Here is a 25310-nt window from a genome sequence, read left to right as displayed (position 1 = left end):
TGTGAGCAAAGGAAATAATGATCAGGCAAATTCAAGGTGTTAAGGTTGTAGGCAAGGACAGGAAATGAAATTTGAAACTAATATGTAGAGGATTTTTTTCTAAAATTAGACAAAAGAGCTCTGTGAGACTTAAAAAAAAAAAAAACTCAGAATTTAAACCAAATTTTAGGCATCTAGTTGAAAAATACAAGGCTAGAAGAAAGAGGCTGAGTGCATACTGCTCTGGCAGAGGACCAGAGTTGTGTTCCCAGTACCAATCCATGTTGGGCAGCTTACAACCACTTATAACTTTCCATTGCAGGGGATCTTACGCCCTCTTCTTAACTTCACATGCACGCAGACACATACATATACCTAAAAATAAAATTTTTAAATGTTGGTACTCTCTCCTTTCTCATTCTTTCCATCTGTCCCTCTCTTAGGCCACTCAAATATGTATGGATTCTTGTCCAATATTTCCTTCTAATTTCTACCTTTGAGTTATTGGGGGGGGGGGGGAGTAATCCTATTGGACAAATACTGCCACTCAGATCCCTCAAATGCTGGGATTACAGTTGTGTGCCATTTCCTGCCTCCCCGTATTTCTATATAGATATACCAGTTTTTAATAAAATGATTCTTGGGCTGGAGAGATGGCTCAGTGGTTATATATAATAAAATAGATTTTTAAAAAGCCAGGTGTGGTGGGGGGCAGAGACAGGCAGATCTCTGTGAGCTCAAGGCCAGCCTGGTCTACAAAGTTAAGTCCAGGACAGCCAAGGCTACACAGAGAAACGCTGTCTCAAAACAAAAACATCACAGAAAAGTGATGACCAGACTTTCTTCTACTAGTCATGAGGTGAAACCCAAGATTCACACTCAGGATGTAGAAACTACCTCTTAACTGCAGAGAAGGGCAGTGGTAGCACTAGATGGTTAGCCCAAATTTACCTCTGGCTTATCCTCATACTTAGAAAGAAAACCTTTTTTAAATTATTATTAAGGGCAGGAAAGGCGGCTCAGTGATTGAAAGGCCTTATTGCCTAGACTCAGCTGTGTTCAGTTCCCAGCACCCACATGAGAGTTCACAACCCAGTGTAACTGCAGTTCAGTTCCAGGGGATCAACACCCTCTTCTGACCTCCATGCACACGAGGCACACAGATGGCTCCCAAATGTACATTCAAGCAAAACACATTAATAAAACATCTTTAATTAGTCATTTCAAGCCCCATTACCCAAGAGAATTGAGGCAGTTTATAAAAACAAACTAAAAAAAAGTATAAAGTCAGAACTGGTAATATATACATATATAATAAAAAGTGAGTAAAGCCAGGAAGACATAGAGAGACCCTGTCTCAAAAAAAAAGTTAACAAGAAACCAAACATGGTGAACAGCTTCTGAGGACTGATGCTAGCGGCACCACACAAACATACCTTCCGCACACATAACACAGAGAATAGGAAACACGTCCCTGAACACCGAAACCTTCCCGACTTCTAGTTGAATGTCCACTCAAGTATCTAGTCTTTTCATACTATTTCAAATGGCCAAGAATTGGCCCACTCCACAAAGACAGAAGGATCTATACCAAAAACTAAGACAAGCCTAAATCATAACATTTAAAAGGGCTACTAGGTATGTGTGTTCAGAAAGGTTTTTTATATAGTTTAAAGAGAACTTGCTATTGTAGCTTACACTGAACTGGCTTCATGAAAAACTACTCTAAATTAGTTCACATATTGATGCCCTACTTAACAATGTGCTGAGGAAACTGCTTATGACTAATTATAAGGATGACTGATTGCTCTACGTCAATGACAGGTTCCCAGGGGCTAGCAGACCGTAAGCTGGAGTTCCCTCCCCAGTGATGTAGTGTCCAGAGGCCTGGCCACCCTGGTGTTTTTTCTACTGCCTCTTTTCTACTTTCTTTCCTTGCTTTCTCCCACGCCTACTCTCCCTTACCGCTGCTGTTACTGCAGCTCGCTTTTCCTCACTCTTAATGGCAAGCAAAGGCCTTCCTCGGTTTCTGTTTTTAAAAATCAACAGTAAAAGGGGCTGGAGAGATGGCTCAGATGTTAAGAGCACTAGCTGCTCTTTCAGAGGTTCTGAGTTTAATTCCCAGCAACCACACGGTGGCTCACAACCATCTAAAATGAGATCTGGTGCCCTCTTCTGACATGCCAGCATCCATGTAGGCAGAACACTGTATACCTAATTGATTAATTAATTAATCCATCGAAAGAAAGAAAGAGAGAGAGAGGGAGGGAGGGAGGGAGGGAGGGAGGGAGGGAGGGAGGGAGGGAGGGAGGGAGGGAGAAAGAAAGAAAGAAAGAGAAAGAAAGAAAGAAAGAAAGAAAGAAAGAAAGAAAGAAAGAAAGAAAGAAAGAAAGAAAGAAAGAAAGAAAGAAAGAAAGAAAGAAAGAAAGAAAGAAAGAAAGAAAGAAAGAAAGAAAGAAAGAAAGAAAGAAAGAAAGAAAACCAACGGTACTGTGCTTGTTTTCTGCACCCTTTACTGCTCCCTTGGGCTATTTTTGTCACTGATTTCCCTGTACTTCGACTTTTCTCCATGCTTTGCTCCAGGCTTTTATACATGCCTGCAGTGGGGTGGACAGTAATGTAGCCAACGCCTTTTTTTTGCTTTTGGCGTTTTTCAAGACAGGGTTTCTCTGTGTAGCCCTTGCTGTCCTTGAACCTGCTTTACGGAGCAGGCTAGCCTCAAAGCCAGAGATTACCCCTGCCTCTGCCTCTCCAGTGCTGGAATTAAAGGCATATGCCATCACACCAGGCAACACATTATTTTACTGCTATCCTACACACTCTCTTTCTTTTTCTCTCTCTCTTTTTACTTAATTCTCAAACCACAAGCAAAGTTCCTACATCAGATCCTTACAAAGAGATAAGCTGCTAAGGAAGTGTAATAGGAAACTCAAGCCATTCATCAGTAATCTATACAATATGCCAAAAATACATTCTTTTAAACACTGGGGATTTATACCCCCCAAAAAACTGACATGCCATCAACTCAGTTGATTTTCTTCCTTCTATCAATGTACTTCATCTTGTCTACTATCACTATACTTTTAGGAAAGCATTTAGTGAAATCTTTAATTAAAACCTTTAAGTCATTAAGTCATCCATTGCTGCTGTGTAATACAAAGGGTTTTAAGAGTATATATTCTTAGGTGTTTCAGAGTACATCTTCATTTTTGCTTGTCTTATCTTTACTTTTACTCTAAAAAAAAAAAAAAAAAAAACAAACAGAAGATCCAAATTCTTTTAGTGTGGAATGTGGTTAAAAGAACCCACTGCCGATGGGGCTGGAGAGATGACTCAGTGCTTAAAAGCACCTGCTGCTCTTGCAGAGGACCAGACTTCGATTAACAGCACCCACACAGGAGCACACAATGGTCTGTAACTACAGATACAGGGACTCCAAACCCTCTTTTGACCTCTGCAGCACCAGGCATGCACATGGTGCACACACACGCACAATGACTCATGCAAACAAGATACTCACACACATAAAATAATAATAATAAAAAAAACCTGAAGGAGTCCACCACTAATACTATATTACAGATTTACAAAACAGCTACAAATATACCCTAAGCCCTGGCTCTGCATAGTCTTTTGCATATTTTAACATTAAGTGCATGTACTAATGGAACTTGCATGTCTTCCTGATATGAAAGTTATTTGAGGTAGAGTGAAATAAAGGGAGATGAAAGGAAAACAAAATACCATGCTAGATAGCATAGTTCGTTACTCCCAGTCTCATGGTATATGGGATTAGGTTCTCCAGTCTTAGAAAGGTGGTCTTTCTGGGACGAGAGCAAACACTGACAACACTGTTCTCTTAGGTTACATGAAAGGAGTAAAATAATTTGGTTATAAAAACATAATTTTAATATTTTACCTACGATTGTAAAAGCTCCCATTTACTAAAAAAAAGAGTGTGCTAGAGAAATGTTAAGATTTACATGGGCTAACATTTAATCCTCCCAAGAACCATATGCGTCAGATATGTCATCATGGCCTGTTTTACAGATGGGAAATAAGCTTGAGTGTACTCAAGTGTACACTCTATAGCAGAGACTCAAGCATCAGCATCACACTCTGAATCTCCATGCTACTGTGCCTTCCACCAGCACACAGATATGACTATAGCCTATTCAGGTAAAAATCTCACCTTCCCTCATGCTTTCCTTGTAGAAAAATTTAAAATATATTATGAAAATATATGATTGTTGTAACACATATTGCCTTTACTTATTTTGTCTTAGGAACTAGAGGATTTCCTCATTACAAGTATTTAAAATCAAATACACTGAACATTTATACATGAAAAACAATGTAAAAATAATACGTTTGAAAAGAAGATGGCCAGTTAGTATTCCATTAGAGTATCCTAGAATAAAACAAATGTTACGCCTTCATTTAACAACACTCAGGTGTCTGTTTCCGTCGCAGACTTTTACTATCTGCAGTCAAGGGCACTCATAACTAGCATGTTACAGGAGCACCACTGTGCTCGTGAAAGTACTGCACCAAACAGAACCCCACCCTGAGAAACCAGTGTCAGGGGTGTCAGGGGCCACAGTTCTTCCTTCAAATGCTGTCATGATGTCTTCTATGTGGTAAATTATATTCAAGTTAGGTCTTGTCTTGAGGCTAATTTACATTTCAGAAGCCCCCTATAGGTAGGTATCTATCAGGCGAATGGCTAGAGAAAACAAGAGGCCTGAGGAGAATTTAAGATATGGCATGTGGTCTCTAAGGTGGGTTTTCAAATACAACATAACACACTTCATTTAGTTGTAAACAAAAATGCAAAATCTTAAGTCATAAAAAATATTTTATTGGTAATTGTACATAAGTGAGTGGGGCTGTAAATACTTTTTATTTCAAGATACTGATAAATGCATAAATTGAAGGCTGTATCTGGAAATAGAGTACTATGATTTTCATACGAATTATTATATTTAGTAAAGGCCAATTGAACTGACTTAGGATTAACTTCCCAGCTCTGCATAATAGTTACCATGCTTATATTAACTAGATTCACGTCTATGACCCTGGATAGGTTTGGAACAAGGAAACAGTGATAAAACTATCATTAAAGCTAAAGTTAAAGCTTTTCCAAGTACAGCAAGTTCTTTTCTGCTCCTGCCAGAGCTTCTATTTCTTTAACTTTAATGTCTTAGAGAGGACAGGAAATACCAGTGTTCAATGACAACAGCACTGACCTGAATTAGAAAGCTAAACAGTCCATGTTTTATTGTTCACTATTCAGCTAGTAAATAGTACAATAAAATGATGCTTTGAAAAGTAAGCAAACTAACAAACATAAACTGCAAAAAATGGATAAAACATAACTCAGAAACAATAATTTAGTAAAAACATGTCAAAACCTTGGCAAAGGTCAATACAAATTCTTTATTTAATAACAACTTCCTGTTTAACCACACCAAGTACCAGCAGGTGCATTAAGAGGATACCCATTAAGAAGATCCTGTTGCAGCAATAGTTGATTAAGTTGATCTTTGACTTGCATACATATAACTATTTGTTTCACAATTCTCAAATAATACATATTTAGGCAGCTTGCACTATGTAATAAAAAATTTAAACTCATTACATGCCAATAGTAGAGAATTCAATAATTATGTGTTAGAATTCACTAAACTATAAGTGAAAATAGACTTACCAATAACACTGCATAATGAATAATTCAACCACATTTTCATGGCATTTAACAGCAGAGACCAAAATGTTAAGTCTGGAAATGTTCAGTAGCTTACACTCCAGTAAAATCTAATAAATTCTGGAAAATTTGTATTTCATGAAAAACTCAAATTTTAGGTTAGGCATGGATGCGTCTGTCATGAAAATGTGGTAGTTCTTGGCATAATCTGTGTTTCCATGGAGGACAGGCATGACTACGTGGAGCAAGAATGTTCAGTGAGACTCTCCATTCAGGGACGAGGCTTCTCCGTGGGGCGAGGAGGACCCGGACACGGCCCGCTCTGCGTTGTCAGAGCTGCAGCTGCTCTGGCTGTGCTGATCCCCAGCAGCAGCACTGGACGCAGGCGCTGACTTTGCTTTCTCCTTAAAGTCTGTAATAATGACTGTTAGATCTCCAACAGTGACTTCCAAATGCTGAGCACTACTCCGATCCACATTTTTTAATCTTGGTCTAAACACACACAAAAAAAGAGTTTTTTAAGCTAGCTTTTCTCACTACAAAATTTCTGAGTACATACTAAATAACCAAGCAAAAGTAATGGAATCAATGTATTTCTGTTTAAACCACCAAAGTATCATGAAATATTTCAACTCATTAACATAAAACAAACAAAATAATCCGTGAACCTTCAACATGAAAGAAGACTGGCAGCCTGTGTGTAGTGCTTTAAAGTCACACTGAAGTTTGCAGGCAGCTTAGTAATTTTATTCCAGTAGACGTTTTAGGGTAACAAGGACATGACTGCACCACAAAGGCAACTGATAAAAGCTAAGGATGCGGACTGGAAAGACGGCTCAACGGGTAAGAGCACTGGCTGTTCTACAGCAGACCCAGGTTTTATTTCCTCCCGCCCACACGGCAGCTCACCACATCCTTAAGTCCAGTCCCAGCAGATGTGACACCCTCCTCGGACTTTTGCAGGCACCACTGCAGTGCACATACATACATGCAGGCATAACACTTGTGCACACGCACGCGCACACACGCACGCGCACACACACACAACAAAATAAATAAATAAATAAATCTTTTAAATAAATAAATAAAGCAAAGGCTAAACTCTCGCCCCACTGCTGCACAATTGACTTATGACAATATCCAGAACCATGATCACTGGTCAAAGCTCACAACTTTGAATGCCCATCTCCTGTATTTCAAGTGTCTATTTTTATTAATGAAGTAAAAAGAACAGACATACATGTCTTCTAAATATCTACTAAGAAAGAAAAGCCTCTTTACATTTAAGCTTTTGACCTTTTCTGATTTCAAACATAGCTTTCAAGCTCAGAAAACCTGTGATATTTTATATTGAGATAGAAGTTTACTTCCAGTTTGCTTATAGAGTATGATCAAAGTTAAAACAGAATACTGAGTGGTTATTTTTATTATTTCAACCACAAAACACTTTTTTACCTGGTTTTCTTATGACAGTTCTTTTTGCTAGTTGTTTCCTTTTCACTTTTTTCTTTTTCTGCTTTATCTTTCCTCTCTTTCTTTGACTGGGGAGGGGGCACAAACTGCTGAGGGACCTGCTGTGCGACAAGCTGTGAGACGGGGCGAGGTTTCCTGTATGCACAATAAAGAGAAGGCTTATTATAACTCAAAGATACACCCTGTTATGAAAGAACAGTGCATGTTATGAGAATGTATTTATGATGATTTCAAGAATAAAGTTTCTCAAGTAAAATATAAATTGTCATTCATGCTCAACAAAATAGAACAATCCTTAACAGTTAAAATGTAAGTCCAAGATACATGATCAAATCATTAGAATGTAACTGTACATAAAGAAATATGTGACATTATTTAAAATGTATATCCAAGAAATAAGAAGGCACACATTATCAAAGCAGATTCTGAGACTCATAGCCAAACCTTCGGCACAGTGCAGGGAATCATATGAGAGAAGGGGGGAGTTAGTATGACCTAGAGGGGACAGGAGCTCCACAAGGACCAAATATATCAGGACACAGGGGTCTTCTATGAGACTGTTTCTCCAACCAAGGACCATGGATGGATATAACCTAAAACCCCTGCTCAGATGTAGCCCATGGTAGCTCAGTATCCAAGTAGGTTCCCTAGTAAGGGGGACAAGAACTATTTCTGACTTGAACTCAATGACTGGCTCATTGAGCTTCCCCCCTCCCCCGAGAGAGGAGCAGCCTTGCTAGGCCACAGATAAGGACATTGCAGCCAGTCCTGAAGATACCTGATAAGCTAAGATCAGATGGAAGGGGAGGAAGACCTCCCCTATCAATGGACTTGGAAGGGGGCAGGAAGGAGATAAGGGAGGAAGGGTGGGGTTTGGAGGGAAAGAGGGAAGGGCTACGGCTGGGATACAAGTGAATGACCTGTGATTAAAATAAAAAAAAAAACTAAAAATTAAAAAGGCACACATGATAATAAAAATGACTTTTAAGGATTTAACACAACCTTTACACTAAGTTGTTTGTACTGTATCAGTGCTGTGGGTGAAGAACACCGCCTCGCACGTGCAAAGAATAAGCTAAGGCACACTCCAGGCCGAGGAATGTTAACGCCTCCCTCCCTCCTCCTGAGTTAAAGAGCTAAATATCTGCAGTAACATCAACTTGTATTCACTCACTGATTGTTTACTGTCAAAACTTAGTCACTGAAATCATTGAGACTCCTTCTGTCCCTGACTATAATCTTGCAATGCATTTATTTCTGATACTGGAGTACACTCAATTCTCTGAGATTTTCCAACTTCCACATTTTAATAGTATTTATTTAAAACCTACTACAAGACTTATTTCAGGTACCTGCCTGCTTTCGCCTTTGGTTGTTAGCATGAGCAAGTACCCTATCACCCCAGATCAAGGACTCCTCCAGCTTTGAGAGAGCTTGGGCAATTGGGGCAAGCTTCAGATAAAACAATCTCTAAGTTCCAAAGAGAGAAAGGAAAGTAAAAGAGGAGGAGGGCAAGAGCGCAGAAAGAAGGGTATTTAACCCATGTTTTATAAACGATGATTTTATTGCCTAGAAAATCCTATTGTGAAAAAAAAAAATCAAAAGGAAGAACTTAGAATGTATAGTATCAGACAAGATCACACAACCTCAGAAAGAAAAAAAACAAACATACATGTTTTCCTTCATCTGTAGATCCTAGCCCATAGCGTGCGTGCATGTGTGTGTGTGTGTGTGTGTGTGTGTGTGTGTGTGTGTTTGCGTGCGCGCGCACGGGCACGGGCACGGGACATAACATGTAGAAAGGATAATAAAAAACACAGGGAAGGCGCATTTGAGTAATGAAAGAAGATATAAAGCTAATGGTTATCCTAGTTTCAACTCTGTCAAGGACCCCCACCTTGGTGGAGGATAAGTGAATACAAATATATTTGTTAATAAAGTGTAAAATATGATGTAAAGTTTTACAGCTTCAGAATGGCTATTCTTACTGTACAGAAATTCAATGAGATGTTCAGACCTAATTTCAGTGTGTAAATTTTATTTGAGTGTTTTTCCGCCTTTAGTTTTTTCAGACAGGATTTCACTTTGATACTTGAGCTGGCCTGGAACTAATTACACAGACCACACTAGCCTCAAACTCACAGATCTGTAACTGTTTCTGCCTCCCAAGTGCCGGGATTAATGTGTAAATTTTGTCTTTTTTTAATCGTAATTTAATTTAATTAAAAAAATTAAATCGTAGTTTAGAAATCCTATCCTATTTTGGATACAGCATTTTAAAAATCTTTTTTTTTTTTTATTACAGCAGGATACAAGCAGGAAATAATATTGCACAATCAAACATTCAAAGTTTGAAGGCTAGCAGGCAGGGTACAAGGAAGCAGCCTACTTAGTGCGAAATACTGGAAAGTTGCCAAAGATAGACCTACACTAATTTTAAAAACAGGACTGACAGAAACCAGGCCTAGCAGTCCACACCAACAGTTACGTTAATGTGCTTGAGGAGATAGCTCCGGGAGTCAAATGCTTGCTGAACACCTGAGTTTGGATCGCCAGCACTCAGGTAAAAAGCTGGGCAGGTCTCCTGACACACCTGTAAACAAGGAGGGATATGGGTAACAGCTAGGGTTGTTGAACACCAGGCAAGCAAGTTCCAGGTTCAGTGAGAGATCCTGATTCAAGGGCTGTAAGGCTGGAGGTAAGGGGAGAGGAATGTTAAAGGATACTAGACATCCTCTTGTGATCTCCATGGGCAGACCTGTATGTGCCTTCACACACACATGCACATCCATACACACAATACATGCAAAAAAAAAAAAAAAAAAAAAAAAACCTACACATATGAAAGCGGTCTGAAGGCAATGGTTGCTCTATTAAGGATAAGAACACACCAGCAACAACAAGAGTTGGGGCATTGGTTCATGTATCCAAGCAGCATCAGAACTGCCCTGAGGCTTCTTTGGCCAATTCCTACCTCCGCAGTTTCTAATCCAGTGACTTCAGGGTGAAGACCAAGAATTTGTATTTCTGGCTAATTTTCAAGTAACGCTAACCACTCTGACATAGGAATGCTCTGTGAGATAACTTTTCCTGGGGAAATTCAACACACACATCTACTCACTCAAATAGGGAACTCACAACAGAACAATGTATGGATATGACCAGAGTCCAATTTAGTGAACCAATGAGTTTCATTGAAGTTACTTATTCCTGTAAGGGTAAGGAGTGAGGGGTTACTTACAGGAGCAAAAATTACTTAAAAGACAACTCTATCACCAAAGCCACCCCAGCATGGTTAACAGTTCACAAAGCTAGGAATCAGAAGCACACTGCAATCTGCAGACAACTCAACAGGTTGGAGAGCATCCTTTAAAGCTGCCTCAGTTGCTTCAAAAACTCTCCCAGGCAGCTCCACTGACTTCTCCTCCTTTTGGGAAGCTGGTCTGGCTTCAGAGTCTTCTTTGCAGAGTTTCTAGACTAGACTCATAGGTTTTATTGCTTATTCTGGCAGGGAGGGGCCTAGTGAATCTAGTCAGTTTCAGGGATTTCCTGAAGCTCAACCTTCTTGTTTAAGGAACTTCCCTGCAGACAGAATATTTCAATCTCAGAGGAAACCGTTACACAACAAGAGATCTTTCTGAAAAGCAGCTTCAAGAAATATAAGACATTTTATGAATACTGTGACTACTGCAGCAGAAAGCTCCAGACAATGCAAAGCAGCAGAGGGATGAAAAACGCTGCACAGACAGCATCAGGAAGTCTTTAAGGAATAGGAGTTTCCTGTGAGTAACAGAGTCTCTGAAGAAACTCAAACAAACCTAACCAAGAGTATGGACATCAGTATGAAGCAAAAGTTGTGTAAGAAAAGGAAGTTGTTTGGAAGGTTTTTAATAGACCAGGAAAAGAAAAAAATTTTTTTAATGCCACAGAAAAATAAGCAGAAAAAGAGAAAAAAAAAAAAAAGTAAAAATGCCTAAAATAAAGAAGCAGCAATAGACTTCAGACTACTTGGAGAATAAAGTCAAGGGTGAGCAGTAATTGGTTAGCTGTGCCCTCATCATTTTTAATAGATACTCCTTAAGCAAGAAATAAAAATCCTTGACTTTAACATAGCCAACATTCTGTCTGAATGTTCATGTCCCCTCAAATTTTTATACTGAGACATAATCCCAAATAAGATTATAATCAGGAAGTTAGGTGGTTAGGCCCTAAAAACAGAACCCTTGATAAGAATTAATGCCCTGACAAAGGTTCCAGAGAGCCATTATGGCCCTTCTACAACCACATAAAGATACCCCTCATCAGATACCCCTCACTACCAGCTAAGTCTCTTGGCTTGTGACTCTCAAACCTTAAAAGGTGGGAGAAACAAATCTGTTATTCATAAAGTACCCACCCTATGGCATTCCTATGGTATATTGTTATAGCAACAAAAGTAGACTAAAAGAGTGAAATCAAAGATAAAACAAAAACAAAAAAATAGACTCTTAAATACTAGCAAGTACTATGCGCAACATTTAGGAACCACGCTTTGTTAGGAAGAGTGCAACGTCAATGCTATGTGCACTCATCTACACAGGAAACCCAGCACTAAGAAAGCTAAGGGTGTTGACAGGCACTTTGTACTGCATCGCCCAGTTCACCCTGGACACCAAGAGCTAACGCTGGGGAATGAATAAGAGTTCAGTTTTATTTTCTTACTAACACATAATAGTATACCTGCGGTGCAGCATAACATATAACTATCTAGAAGTAATGAATACTACCAGATCAGTATAGCCTGCATATCCTTTTCTGAGAAACATCCTTAAGGAACAGGGTACTGGCTCTAAGCTTACTGGCCAGGATCAACTACCTGCTACACACGCGTAAAGACACAGTGTGTAAGTCAGAGTAACCAGTAGTTCATTTCTTTTCTCAGTTATACCACATTATGGAAAAAGGAAGCTGAAAGGTCTGGCATGGTTAAGAATATATTTAATCAGGCTAATGCTTAGTAAATAGTGAGTCATTTAAAACTAAGTCTTCTAAAACAGAAACTGTAGCTATGAAACTGTCACTGCAAAACATAAATCACTGGGTCTTTCCATTAAATTTTAGCTTTGTCACATTCATATACTATGCCTTGATTGTCAGTCCTTTTACCTCAAAATTCTATAAAATATTACTGACATAAAATTTATAAAAGAAGTGGAAATCCTAGAGCTGGGGAAATGGCTCATCAGTTAAGAGTATTGCTCTTGCAGAGGACCTAGATTCAGTTCTGAGCACACACTTGGCAGCTCAAAATCATCTCTAATCCTAGGTTCCAATGTCCTCTTCTGGCCTTCTCAGGTACTGTACACACACACACAACAAATACACATGAAATAAAAATAGATAAATCTTTAAAAAGTGGAAATACTGAAGTGCCTTATTATTGTCACTATAGTGTATAGCACTAATGTTCACTGTGTTTAGTTACCTTTAGAGAAAAAGTTGCCTAGCTTTCCCACGTTCGTCTAAGATCACAGTACATGCATGAACATTTAACCATGATGCTGCACTGAGACGCTTGAGTATTTGTAAGATGCTCCTCACCCTCCATGCACAGTCCTCACCCTCCATGCACAGGAGTCTCCAAGCTAGCACCATCAGCTAGATGGTACTGTTTCACTGTATCACAGTCCCACGTTCATGAAAGAAAACAATCCTTACTTTCCAACTCATAAATCATACAATATAGTTGCTACTCTGTCCTTATTCTTTTAATTATTATTTATTCTTAACATGTATTCTCTCCCTAGAACAATGACTCCTTGTGGAGGCAGGGATGACAGGCAGGCTAACTACTGTAAAAGTAAACATCTATTACTAAGAAATAATTTACAGCATAAGGTCCATAAAGCTGAATTAGATCTTTTATTTTAAATGGATTATCAATCTAGAATATTTCTAAAGTGCTATACTCTCAATGGTAAAAATAAAACACCTGAGAATATTATAGTCCAGGAGGCAAAACTAACAGAACTAGCTGAATTTATCAGAGAAGAAACAGAATATATCAGGCTACAAACGAGTAATGCTAGGTCTATACTACAGTCCTGGAGGATAGAGTGGAGGTGAAACAATGCACTCTAATGTATACCTAGACATACAGGGATAAGGAGCCTCCAATCATATAAGGAATAGAAATGGTAGACTTAAGGACAACAACGGCCTTCTCTAAGTAAGAGAACCAATAATCTCTATATGAGGCATGCAAAGTGTTATGTCTCTCATTGTTTCGTCACCTGTTTGAACAGTTGATCTCCAGCTGGCAGTGTTGTTTTGGGAGACTATGATACCTTTAAAAGAAGCAGACTGAACCACTGGGGAAGGCCTTCAAGGTGACATCGTTTCCGGTTCTAACAGGATTTCTGCTCCCTTGTCTGCCAGATGTGAAGACCAGACTATAGGACGTGCTTTCCCTATGGTGATGGATTGGACTATAAAGCCATGGTCAAAGAAGCCTCTTCTGCCTTAAGTTGCTCTATCAGCTGTTGTGTCGGTGGAAACGCTAACAAATACACTGAGTCTGCAGGTTTGTGAACTGTGACTGAACTGCAGCAAGCAGAACTATAGAACTAGCACTCTGGTAAGCAATCACAAATCATCTCTGCACCTTGTATCCTTTATTGAATTTTCTATAGTGTTCCTTGCCTTTAAAAAATGTTATTCCTTAAAGATACAGCTTTCAAAGTGCTGGTAAAAAAGCGACACTTGACTGCCTGGCCCTAATCAGACATTGATATCATCATCCAACGGAAGGCTCAGGGAGAACCTCAGAAGAGCCAGAGGGCAGAGAGAAAGCTGAGTTATACTGTTTTGTAGGCATGAAACGGCCACTGCAATCATGATCCCAAAGCAGCTGAGCGTACCTACACTACACCTGTATCAGAATGGGCCTCCACGTCAGTCATGGATGGTAAAGGGGCTATTGGAACCCTATCCATCATTGCAGAACTACTGGTTATCAGTGGCTCCTGTGGGAGGGAGAGTCATTGCCTTCAGTTGTTTACCCATTAGAGAGCCTACCGGCTCCAATAGACAGTACAAACACAGAAGGCCCTGGTTAAGCTCACTGTGTCAAAAAAGAAAAAGACAAGAATGTAGAAAAGAGGTTTTCAGGAAGAAGGGTTAAACAGGATAAGAGGGACCTAAGAGAGGATACAGGGTAACAGTAACCAGAATGCATTAACATCTATCAAATGGTCATAAAATAAAATTATTTTTAGAAAGATTCGGAATAATTGAACCTATTTTTATTGTAGGCTTTTCTAAACGTGTATTATATAATACTCCATTGTTTTATTGTTGTTCAAATAAAAAGGATTACATTTCATGTGAAAATTGTAACTGTACTCACAATTATAGGATTATTTAATCTGATTCAACTTTGAGTGAAAAGGATAAAGTGAAATTGAATTCTCCACTGCTCTTTAGGGGCTCAATAAGCTTTTAAAATCCTTCACTGACAGCAGCAGGGACACAGTTATCACAGTCCTTTACACTGTCTAGAGGGCTCAGGGATCAAAACGAAGTGTGGCCTTTGTTCCACCTGAGAGCAACCTGCTGAATGGGAGAGTAGGGTCCTTTAGTGGTAGAAGCAGATGATTCCAGTGAAAGGTGGGCATTAAGAAGTAAACTTTTTCTTTTCTTTCCATGCACTCCAGGATGGCCTCAAACTTACTATGTAGTCAAGGATAACCTAGAACATCTCATCCTCCGGAGTACTGGCATCATAGGCATATGCCATCATGCCAAGTCTATGTGGTACTGGGGATCAAACTAGGGCTTTGTGCATACTACACACTTTCCCATGAGATACATCCCTAGACTTAAATACATTTTTACAAATCCGTATGTTCAGGTGTATGAACACAACATGTAAGATAGGGATGCAGGTCTGCTGGTTTACCATAATATAATGAAGGGAATTATGCTGGTCTGTACATGTTCAGTATACAAGCAACTTTTTCTCTTGGAAACTGACTATGATTGGTTTTAATCCATGCATGTGGAAACTTTGAATGGAGGCCAAACAGATTTTAAATCGCCAAAGGTTTTATTTATTTTGTTTGGTCTATTGGTACTAGAGATCAAATGCAGAACTAGCTCATATATGCTAAATGCTCTTCTGAGCTACATCCCCCAGTTCAAGATCCTCTCCCCACCACCTAGGAAGGCATTCCAACACTGAGCTATAGCTCTATCCCTCTTTGCACTTTTATTTTGAAACACAGTCTCACAAAATGGCCTAGGCAGACCTTAAACTCACTCTGTGGCCCATATGGGCCTTGAGTTTGGATTACAGTGTAGCCAGGATTAACAGGACTATGCAGTCAGGCAAGATTTCTTTCGTTCTTTCCCTTCTTTTATATAACTAGCAAATTATAATCTACAAGAAATATACTCATCTTGTAAAGGCTGATGTTTTTATTTTAAATACATTTATTATAAATTTCTAACTTATCTTTACTTCTAATCCTTCCTACACTTATATCACCAAATGCTTTCTTTTCAAAATTCTTTTTAAATTTTAAAAACAGAACAGCCATTCTCTGTGCTTCAAAATAACCAAACACTGTTTTGTTGTTGTTGTTCTTCATTTTTATTATAGGTGTAGCAATGCCAGAATATGATTTTAAATATTTTTTTTAAATTTTGTGCGAAACAAAAACACTCCCTATTACTCTCCATCTCCCATGGCCCTCCCCCAAGATCCTCCTCCCTGCCTCAGGCTTCCCTTCTGCCCAGAGTGTAATTTGTGCTACCTATATGCATGTGGTATGAAGCGAGGCTCCACAGGTAATCAACTCTGGAGTCAGGAAAGAAGCTAGAAAGATAACTGCCTTTTTACTTTTAACCTTGACATAGATTTTCATTTTTTGGTTGTAAATGAGACATAAAAATACATTTGAGCCAGGTATGATGGTGCATGACTGTAATTCTAGCACTGCGAAGGCAGAGGCAGGTGGATCTCGGAGTTCGAGGCCAGCCTGGTCTATAAAATGAGTCCAGGAAAGCCAGGGCTACACAGAGAAACCCTGTCTCAAAAAACAAAACAACAATCAAAACAACAAGCTACATTTGAAGTGAAAATGTAAAAACAATGTGAAGTCCCAGCCCCTCAGAATGACTGCTCCAATTATATAGAAGTTCACTGAGATGCACATACTATGCAGCTGATGTCTGATATTTTTTTTCTGACAGTTTCAATAAAAATTTAAAAAGAAACATTGTTCACTTAGAAATTCATGAGTTTGAGCAAAATAGTCTAGGATACTGTCATTTAAAGACTTGCAGTCTGAGAGCTCCCACCACGGTTTATTATAGCATCATTAACATTGCAGGCCTAAATCTCTGCATCTACCTCTAGACTCAAGGAGTAACTATGAAATGCCTTTATTTGTCCATTTTTCTCTTTATCTCTATGGAAAGATAATATTCTAACTTTCATCATACTCAAGAAACCTAAAGGGTAGAGAGAACAAAGACTACAAAAATGACTCTAGCCAGTCATGGTGTCACACCTCTCTACTCCCAGGGGCAAGTAGATCTCTTTGAATTCAAGGCCATCTGGTCTATACAATTAGAACAGCCAGCCTAAAAAAGTCTCTGTCTCTCCCCAATCCCCTGCCAAAAAAGATTACTCTTCTTTATTCCTCTTTTCTATTCCCTTGAAATTGATATAATAGCTTTGATTTGTACATTGCCTTGCGTTTTTAAAATATAGTTGGGAAAATTGATAAGCAAAGATGGTATTATTCCTAGGAAAATAAAATAGCAAACCATTCAAGATATAAGTGAAACCAAAAGCCCACATGTTTTATATACTAGACAGTAAGAATCCAAAAAGACATATGATGATGTTTTAAAAGTAAGTACTCTTGTTTGGAAACCTTAAGGAACGCACAAAACATAAAACGTCATTCTTACAAATGGAGCTGTTGAAAAGACTCAAAACACTACAACCGAATCCAACGTATGGACAAAACAATCATTAGCACACCTGTGTGCTACAAGGACACTAACTAAAGGAACATCAGCATTCCAGGGAGATCATTTTTACTCAGCTCAGTGATGAAGATTCACAAATGACACAGAGCAGATGTCTGGTGAATACTTACTGGAAATTTCTAGCTTCTCTTCTTGTTGTCATCATTTTATCCAGTAATTTAAAATTTTCTGATATAAGAAAACTACTCAGTAAGAAAGAAAAAAGTCTCCAGAACTACCAAGAAAACTATCTTGACTAAGAATTCATTCCTGGGCTGGAGAGATAGCTTAAGAGCACTGGCTGCTCTTCCAGAGGACCTGAGTTTGATTCCCAGCAACCCCATGGTGGCTCACAACCATCTATAATGAGATCTGGTGCCCTCTTCTGGTATGCAGGTTTACATGGAGACAGAACATTGAATAAGTAAATAAATAAATATTTAAAAAAAATTTTTCATTCCTGGGGGGTGGGGATTTCATGCTCAGTGCAAGATTTAGTATCATTTCAGCTACTCACAGAAGAGTGTGTGAAGAAATTATTATTGAGGCATGTGACATCAAACAGGACAAACTAAAATGGACTCCTGTAACTTACCTACAGGAGAGAAAGTAGTTCTCCCACAAGTGTCCTTTGACTTGCACATGCTTGCATTTCTTGTGCATGCAAGCACACAAAGACACAAATATAAAAATTTGTTTCCAACTTTTTTTTTTTTCCTAAAAATTGAACCCAGGGGCTTTGTGCATGATGGGAAACACTGCACTGAGCTACACCCAGACACTGTTAGTATTTCCAAGGTTATAAGGCAATTATCTCTCATTGTAACTCTCATATTTCAACCTTTATGTGCCTGTTACTTATTTTAGCGGCCCCCAAGACTCAACCTACAGCCTACATACCCTAGCCAAATGCTAGACCCCAACAATACATTTCAGCTGCTCAGTTAACTGCATGTTTTTAGATTTTAATTCTATCACAAAAAATTATACATACTAAGGTCATCAATCATGCCAAAAGAAAATCACATCTTTTAACCTTTTACATATTAGTTTTCTGTGATTCTTGACGCTATAGTAGTCCCTCATAGTCCATGGTTAAATTTAAGCAAAGCTCTAAAAAGTTACATAAAAAATTCCAAAACTGGGCTGGAGAATGGCTCAGAGGTTAAGAGCACTGGCTGTTCTTGTAGAGGTCCAAGTTCGATTCCCAGCAACCACATGGTGGCTGGCTCACAACTATCTATGAGATCTGTTGCCCTCTTCTGACGTGGCTGTACATGCACACAGAACATTATATACATAATAAATAAATTTTTTTAATTCCAGAAACAAAGTATTTTTGAGACCATATTCATATTACTTTTATTTTACCACATAAAAACTGATCTATTTTATTATTACTGTTAACCTCTTATTGTGCTTAATTATAAATTAAACTTTATCATAATCTCTCTCATTCTGTGTGTGTATGTGTGTGAGAACATACGTGCGCGCACACACTTATAGGAAACAGTACAAAGTTTGGTACTATCCAGAATTTTAGGCATCCAGTAGGAGGGAATCTTGGGATGTATATGTTATAGACAAAGAGTATGAATGCAGTCATTAACACTCTTTTACCATTACTACAGTGACCCATATTCTTTTAAAAAGTAGATTGATTTTATGTGTGTGAATGTTTAGTGTGCATGCATGTACATGAACCAAGTACACACCTGCTGAATTCCCTGGAAATGGAGTTACAAAATGAAATGTCACACACATAAAAGTAATGTGTTAAATTTTATATAGTTCCATCTAATAAGACAAGCATGCTAGCACATGCCAATAATCCTAGTACACAATGTGCTGAAGTGAGCTACATAATAAATCAGACACCTATCTAGTTTACACAGGAGAAACCCCACTGTTATGATGCTAAAGAAACATAGCAACAAAATGATTCTTAATGACACACAGCTACAGCCATAGATCAGGCCTCACCCAATCCACATCAGAGAAGCTTCTTCCTGCAGCAGATGAAGATGAACACAGAGACCCACAACTGGACAATGTCCAGGGTAAGAGACTTTGTAGCACTCAGTCCTAAATGGAATGGCTATATCAATACTCCTCCTCTCAAGGCTCAGAGATCAGGAGGGAAACAGAGGGCTGAAAGACTGTAAGAGTCAGAGGTGATGGATGACCCCAAGGACGAAGTCTTGCAGACACAATGGAACTGATGCCCAAGTGAGCTCACAGAGACTGACTGCATGACCTACCCAGACCTAAATAGGTTCAAGCCAGACACCTAAATAGGTTCCAGTGAAAGGGTTAGGCTAACTTTGTAACCTATATGTCTTCTAAAGCCTATAGTTTTGAGTTTTAGGTCCAGGTTAAGCTAAAGCCTCTTGGTACCTTTCCAGAGAGTGAAGGAATATGACCCTATCTGTGAGGACAGATATAAAAAAAGGGCAAGCAAGCAATGACCTTCACTCAGCAAAAGAAGGACCAGACCCTTGTCCTTGAGATAGCGTTTCTTAGCAACGAACCTAGACTTCTTCTAAGTAGCTTTTGACCTCCAGCCAAAAGTCTGTAGCTACTAATCTTCAAGGATGAGCTAACCACCCCCACCTTAAATTACAGCTGCATCCACACTTGGCAGGACTGGCCAAGCTTGAACACCTAAGACTAACCAATTATCTTACTTTATAACTTTCTCATCCAATCCTAAATTGCCAAAACTGCAACTTCAAATTCCCCGCAATTTTTCTTTTAAAAACCTAAAGGCCTTTGTCTCCCAGTGCCACTCTTTGCTGACCGGCAGGGGTGACCCCGTTGTACAATGGTTAATAAACCTCTTGCTTTTGCAACGAGTCTTGGTCTGGGGGAGTTTCTGGGAAGGGTGAGATTGAACTCCTGAGCTGTGAGACCCCAGGTCTTACACCAGCACTGAGAAGTGGACACAGTATCCCACTTCTAACCAAGGGGCTATGTATAGCTGATAGATGTTGGCAAAGGGAAAACCAGCTTTTTCCAATGGAGTGTCAGTGGCTCTATCAACCACACCAGATCAGACCCCCCCCCCCACACACACACAGAAATAGTTGACCAAGGGGCAGTGAAGGTGACACTTTTTGTCTCATTTTGCCATTTTTTTGTTTTACTGGTTTTTTGTTTATTTGTTCTTGGTGTATGTGTTAAACAAGAGAGAGAAAGAAGATAATGAGTAGGGAGGTGGAAAGGATCTACAAAGAGTTAGGGAAGGGGAAGACATGACCAAAATATACTGTATGAAAAATTTAAATATAAAATTATGTGCAGTAGGTGTTAGGCAACTGCTGCTTTTATTTTTCACTTCATTCCCTGTTGGTATAATGTTCTTCTGAAATGTATACACCTTACCCTTGTTCATTCAAATGCTGATTTCTCCCCTTCCCACACACATACACACACACACACACACACACACACACACACACATACACTCTGGTTTCAATCCAGATATTGCATTGTGATATTCATTCTAAGCATCCTGTCTCAACTCTTGTGTAAACAGGCCAAAATAAAGAGACTAGACACAATGTTGAGCTGAGAGGAGCCAGAGGACAGGAAAGAGGGGAGAAGCTAGAGAGCAGGAAATAAGTGGGAGGAGAAGGGGCGAGAGGAGAGCTTGAAGGCAGAGCCTGAGGATAGATCTTGGAGGACTTGGAGCATGAACCAGACCTAAAATTTCACAAAAAGCAAGTATAATGTGGGAAATCTAAATGTTAGGAAACTATGAGTGCCTGGAAGTTTAGGAGGGAGTAGCTATTACCCAGCATTGTGTTCCGGGTTAACTAAGTAAACCCGGTCTCTGTGTGGTGATTTGGTTATACAGCTGTTTAAGAGAACAGCAAGCTTTACTAAAAGATAATTATTAGTAAATACTGTCTTCCACAGCAATTCCCCTTGTGACTAGCCCCTCCAAAACTGTGGCCAGTGAGCCTAGGCATTCCCACCATTGTACAGTATCCCCACTTTTAAACAGCTCAAATTGTCAAATTTCTAAAGAAATTTGAAACATAAACATAATAATAAACATCACAATGCAACGTCCGGATTGAAACCATAGAGTGAGGTAGAGGAATCAGCATTTGAATGAACAAGGGTAAATTGTATGCATTCCACAAGAACATTGAACCAACAACATGGGTTCCCTAGTAAGGGGAGAAGAGACAGAGTGGGACTTCTAAGCCTTCTGTCTTAGTCATGGGATCACTTGCTCTGGGAGCCAGCCTTATGGAGATGTGCACAGGCAAAGGATTAGGCAGTCCTGTCAACAACACCCAGTGTGCGCCAGCTTTGGAAGGAGGTGCCCAGAGGTCAAGCCACCTGATGAGCACAGCCTCAGTTAGCATCTTCTTCCCTCCTTTCTCCACCCCGTCCTTCCTCCCCAGTCTGACTAAACTAACTAACCTGGAACTAGCAAGCTTCCTGCCTGTTTCCTACTAGTGTGGGCTACAGGCACAGACCAGCATGACTGGCCTTAGCAGACGTTAACTACAACCTGATAGTAATCTAGAGCCTGAAATATCCCCCTAAAAACTGAGGCAAACTTATGACTTACCAAAATTGAGAAAATAAATGTTCTAAGGCAATTTGTTACAAAAATATAATTATAAATCTGTTAACTAAAGACATTTGAATAAAAAAGCAGTCATTCCTAGTGTGGGAGAGGGGGACACAGCAGAAAGAGAAAAGCAGAGCAAGGAGAACACAGCTCATCAAGACACTTGGGTTGTTTGCTCTGGGGAGCCAGATGCAGTGTGGAGACGGTAGAAGAAACCCACAATGCTCAAAAGTAGTTTAGGATGCAACTGATCCTAAGACACAGTTCTCAACATGTGGGTCACCGCCCCTCTGAGTGTCAAATGACACTTCTACAGGGGTCACAGACCAGATATCCTGTATATCAGAGATTTACATTACAATTTGTAACAGTAGCAAAATTGACAGTTATGAAGTAGCAACAAAAATAACTTTATGGTTGGATCAACACAACAAGAAGAACTGCAGCATTAAGAAGGTTGAGAACCATAGGTCTAAAAGTCATTTATTTTTCAAATCTGTCTTTGGTATCTTATAAATATTTATTACATTATTACATTTATTTGTTTGTGTGTATGTATATGTATGCCATGGTGTCTGTGGCTGCAGAAGAACATTCACTTCTATCAACCAGCCTCAGATTATCAGGGCTTGGAAGCAAGCACCCTTACCTGCTCACTGACCCTATTTTATAAGTGAATAACATATTTTACTTTTAGAATTAAAAGCATGGCACAAGTATAGTTTTATCATGCAATAGTCTATTTGAAAACAATGAGGCTCAACTGTTGAGATCATGATTCAATTTAAGATTTCTACATGCAAAATACTATGTTAAACTGAAGAGGGACTAATGAAGACAGTGTGGTTTCTGGCATTGATGCTCTGCAGTTTAGTAGAAGAAACAGAAGGAATCCAGCAAAGACCTCTAACATAATTTCTAAATGTCCAAGTATTTGCTGAAAAAAAAAAAAATGAAAGGCAAGAAACATAAATAACCTCAACTCCTGAAAGTCAAAGGAGTGTTTCTGAAAAGAGGACTTTAAAGCTAGGCCCTGGGCAGAGTTTCAACAGGCAAAGCTGAAAAGCAGGGGAGTTAAAGCAGAGGACACATGAAGAGCAAAGCTACCATGTCCAAAGATACATGGATTTCCAAAGCACTTTCAGGAAAATCTGTAAGCAGCTAGTTGAGAAAAAAAGGAGAAAATTTTCAAGAGGGCAGCTGGAGCGAGCATGGACCCAGGCTGTGGGAGGCTCTACCTGACAGAGAGAGGGGTCTGCAGCCTGGATTGGATTCTGAAGGACTAAGGAGTTATTTTTAATTTTTAATTATTTGTAACACAAATTTAATCTATATTAAGATTTTCAACTGATATATTTTGCATCTAATTTTAAATGTTGTATAATGAGTAATTTGAAAATCATCCGCTTCAGCTACTAACTACTGTCAAAGCAGACACTGGGGATGGGATGGAAACTCTACGTGCTAACACTAAGAACGGTGCCCACAGCAGAAACATCCAGCTTGGCTGTGCTGGGCTGGACATGCACATGTCTGTATGTGTACACAGGTGCTCACAACTCACAACGCGGCTGCAGAAGACATACTTATAACATGTCAATAAATTGTTAAGCCAAGCCATTGCAATGTAAGGTCTATCTGTGTATTTGCATCTACATATAATTTAAATACGGTGGCATATAAGTTATTACATAACAAAAATTATATATAGTATATAACATTTTTACATCAGCTGCAAAAGCTTTAGATTTTTTAAAATATTTTTTTAAAGATTTTATTTTTATTTACAAGTATGTGGCTGTATATCTATGTATGCCCAGCTCAAGCAAACTCTGGCTTCTCTTTTTAAAGCTAGTGAAAAATCACCAGGACTTTTATCAAGTTAAGCCACTTCCAGATCAGAAGACAAAAAGGAAGTTGTGGTTTTAAGTGAATTTCTTGCTTCCTATGTATATTGTGCTAAACAAAAATTATTTTAGCACAGAGAGCTAAAATATAAGTGCTTGGTTTAAACTAACAAATGTATAAATATAAAATAGCAATGAGCTCACAAGCCAGCAGGCACAAGTAACATTAACACCTTTGGTAGAAGATTAGAATTAGGCTAGCCAGAATACATAAAGAAACCTGAGACAAATTTCACTATCTTACACAAAGCAACTATCATTATGTACAGAGGCAGGGGGACTATATGAGGATATTTTTGCATGTAAGGATTATACCCTCAAATAGTACATTATCTAATTACATACAATGTGCTTTTGCTAACAATTGAAAGTTAAATGTAACTAAAATCATAAATGTACAGATGACATAAAAGAAAAGGCAAGCTGTCAAGAGAACCAAAGGAGGCTGATGGAGATGGCTGAAGTGAGAAGGGGAAGGGAAGGGGCAGAATACAGAGGAGAAATGCTCCACGTAAACTCTGTATCTGCACAGAAAGGACCGTATGTAATAACATTTCAGTTAACAGATAAAAGAAGTATTTGGATACAATTGATTGAGGCTGACTAACTTACTGCTTCACTGACTTAATGACACAAGTTGTAAGTCTTAAGGCTGCCTTAAGTTATGCCACAGATTATACGAAGCTTTCTATCATTATTTATCCACTTCACTTTAAACTGTTTTGTGTGAAGAAACTTGCCCTGCTCACTTTCCAAGTCTCAGCTCCAGGTCTGCAAGTTCTAAAGTCCTTCCCTCCATACACACAGCACTGAGCTTCTAATCACTCACAACCACCATTTGGAACCTCACACAAGTCTCTTTGGACTCACTAAGACATTCTGGGCCGTCTGCCCACACTTGAAATAGCACTTCCAGAAGGCTGTGTCATTCTAGCTGGTGATTCTCCTGTCTCTTCTCAGCGTATCTGCTTCTGGCAACTTTAGTCACCCATTAACAACTTCAACCCTTCAAGCTGCTTGTAACTTAATGTCTGTCATAATCTGAAAGAATTAATGGGCAGGGATACAGCTCAGTGGGTGAAGTGCTTGCCATAAAAATATAAAGACAAAATATGTGTCCTCAGAACCCACACAAAAGCCAGGCAGGTGAGGCAAGTGCCTGTAATCCCAGCACTTAGGAGGCAGAGAAAGGACAAGCTGACTGCCTACACCAGCCAATGTCAGAGAGCTCGAGGTTCAGCAGGGATCCCATCTGTGAACTGTGCGGCCCCAATAATGTAGAGAGCAACTGAGGAAGACACTCAATGTCAACTTCATGCCTCCATACACGTGCACACCCACACAGAGACACCTTTTATATGCAAATACACATACTCACATACAAGCACACCAAGAATGTACGTTAAAAAATGAAAATTGCCAAAATTATTTTTAAAAAATCTCCTCATACTGGTACCTGTTATTTCGTGAGGCAATTCTTGTATACTAAAGCTACAAACTGACAGGGAAAACTAGACAGCAAAGTACAGTGGCTTCTAAAGCTGCCTGGAACATTCTGATGCTTGGCAGGCAGGCAGAAGGGAAGGCACAGTGCCCAACAAGTTCCCCAACCCCTTATAACCACAGCAGCTGG

General features: G+C 39.2%; 1 protein-coding gene across 5 annotated transcripts in view; it reads right to left on the bottom strand.

The window, feature by feature from the left end:
* Window positions 1–5233: 5233 nt before the first annotated feature.
* Yaf2 (YY1 associated factor 2) overlaps window positions 5234–25310 on the bottom strand; it is a 59745-nt gene continuing 39668 nt past the window's right edge. For all 5 annotated transcript variants that reach the window (XM_060388777.1, XM_060388781.1, XM_060388778.1 and 2 more), the window contains exons 3-4: window positions 7142–7294; window positions 5234–6178 (exon numbers count right to left, since the gene is read on the bottom strand). In XM_060388777.1, coding sequence (XP_060244760.1) covers window positions 5941–6178; window positions 7142–7294 — 391 coding nt within the window. In that variant the 3' untranslated portion in view covers window positions 5234–5940. The remainder of the gene's footprint in view (window positions 6179–7141; window positions 7295–25310) is intronic.

Source organism: Meriones unguiculatus, chromosome 8 (assembly GCF_030254825.1).
Source record: "Meriones unguiculatus strain TT.TT164.6M chromosome 8, Bangor_MerUng_6.1, whole genome shotgun sequence".
Classification (NCBI taxonomy): domain Eukaryota; kingdom Metazoa; phylum Chordata; class Mammalia; order Rodentia; family Muridae; genus Meriones; species Meriones unguiculatus.
The sequence above is the reverse complement of the archived record's forward strand: the minus strand, read 5'-3'. Positions and strand labels throughout refer to the sequence as shown.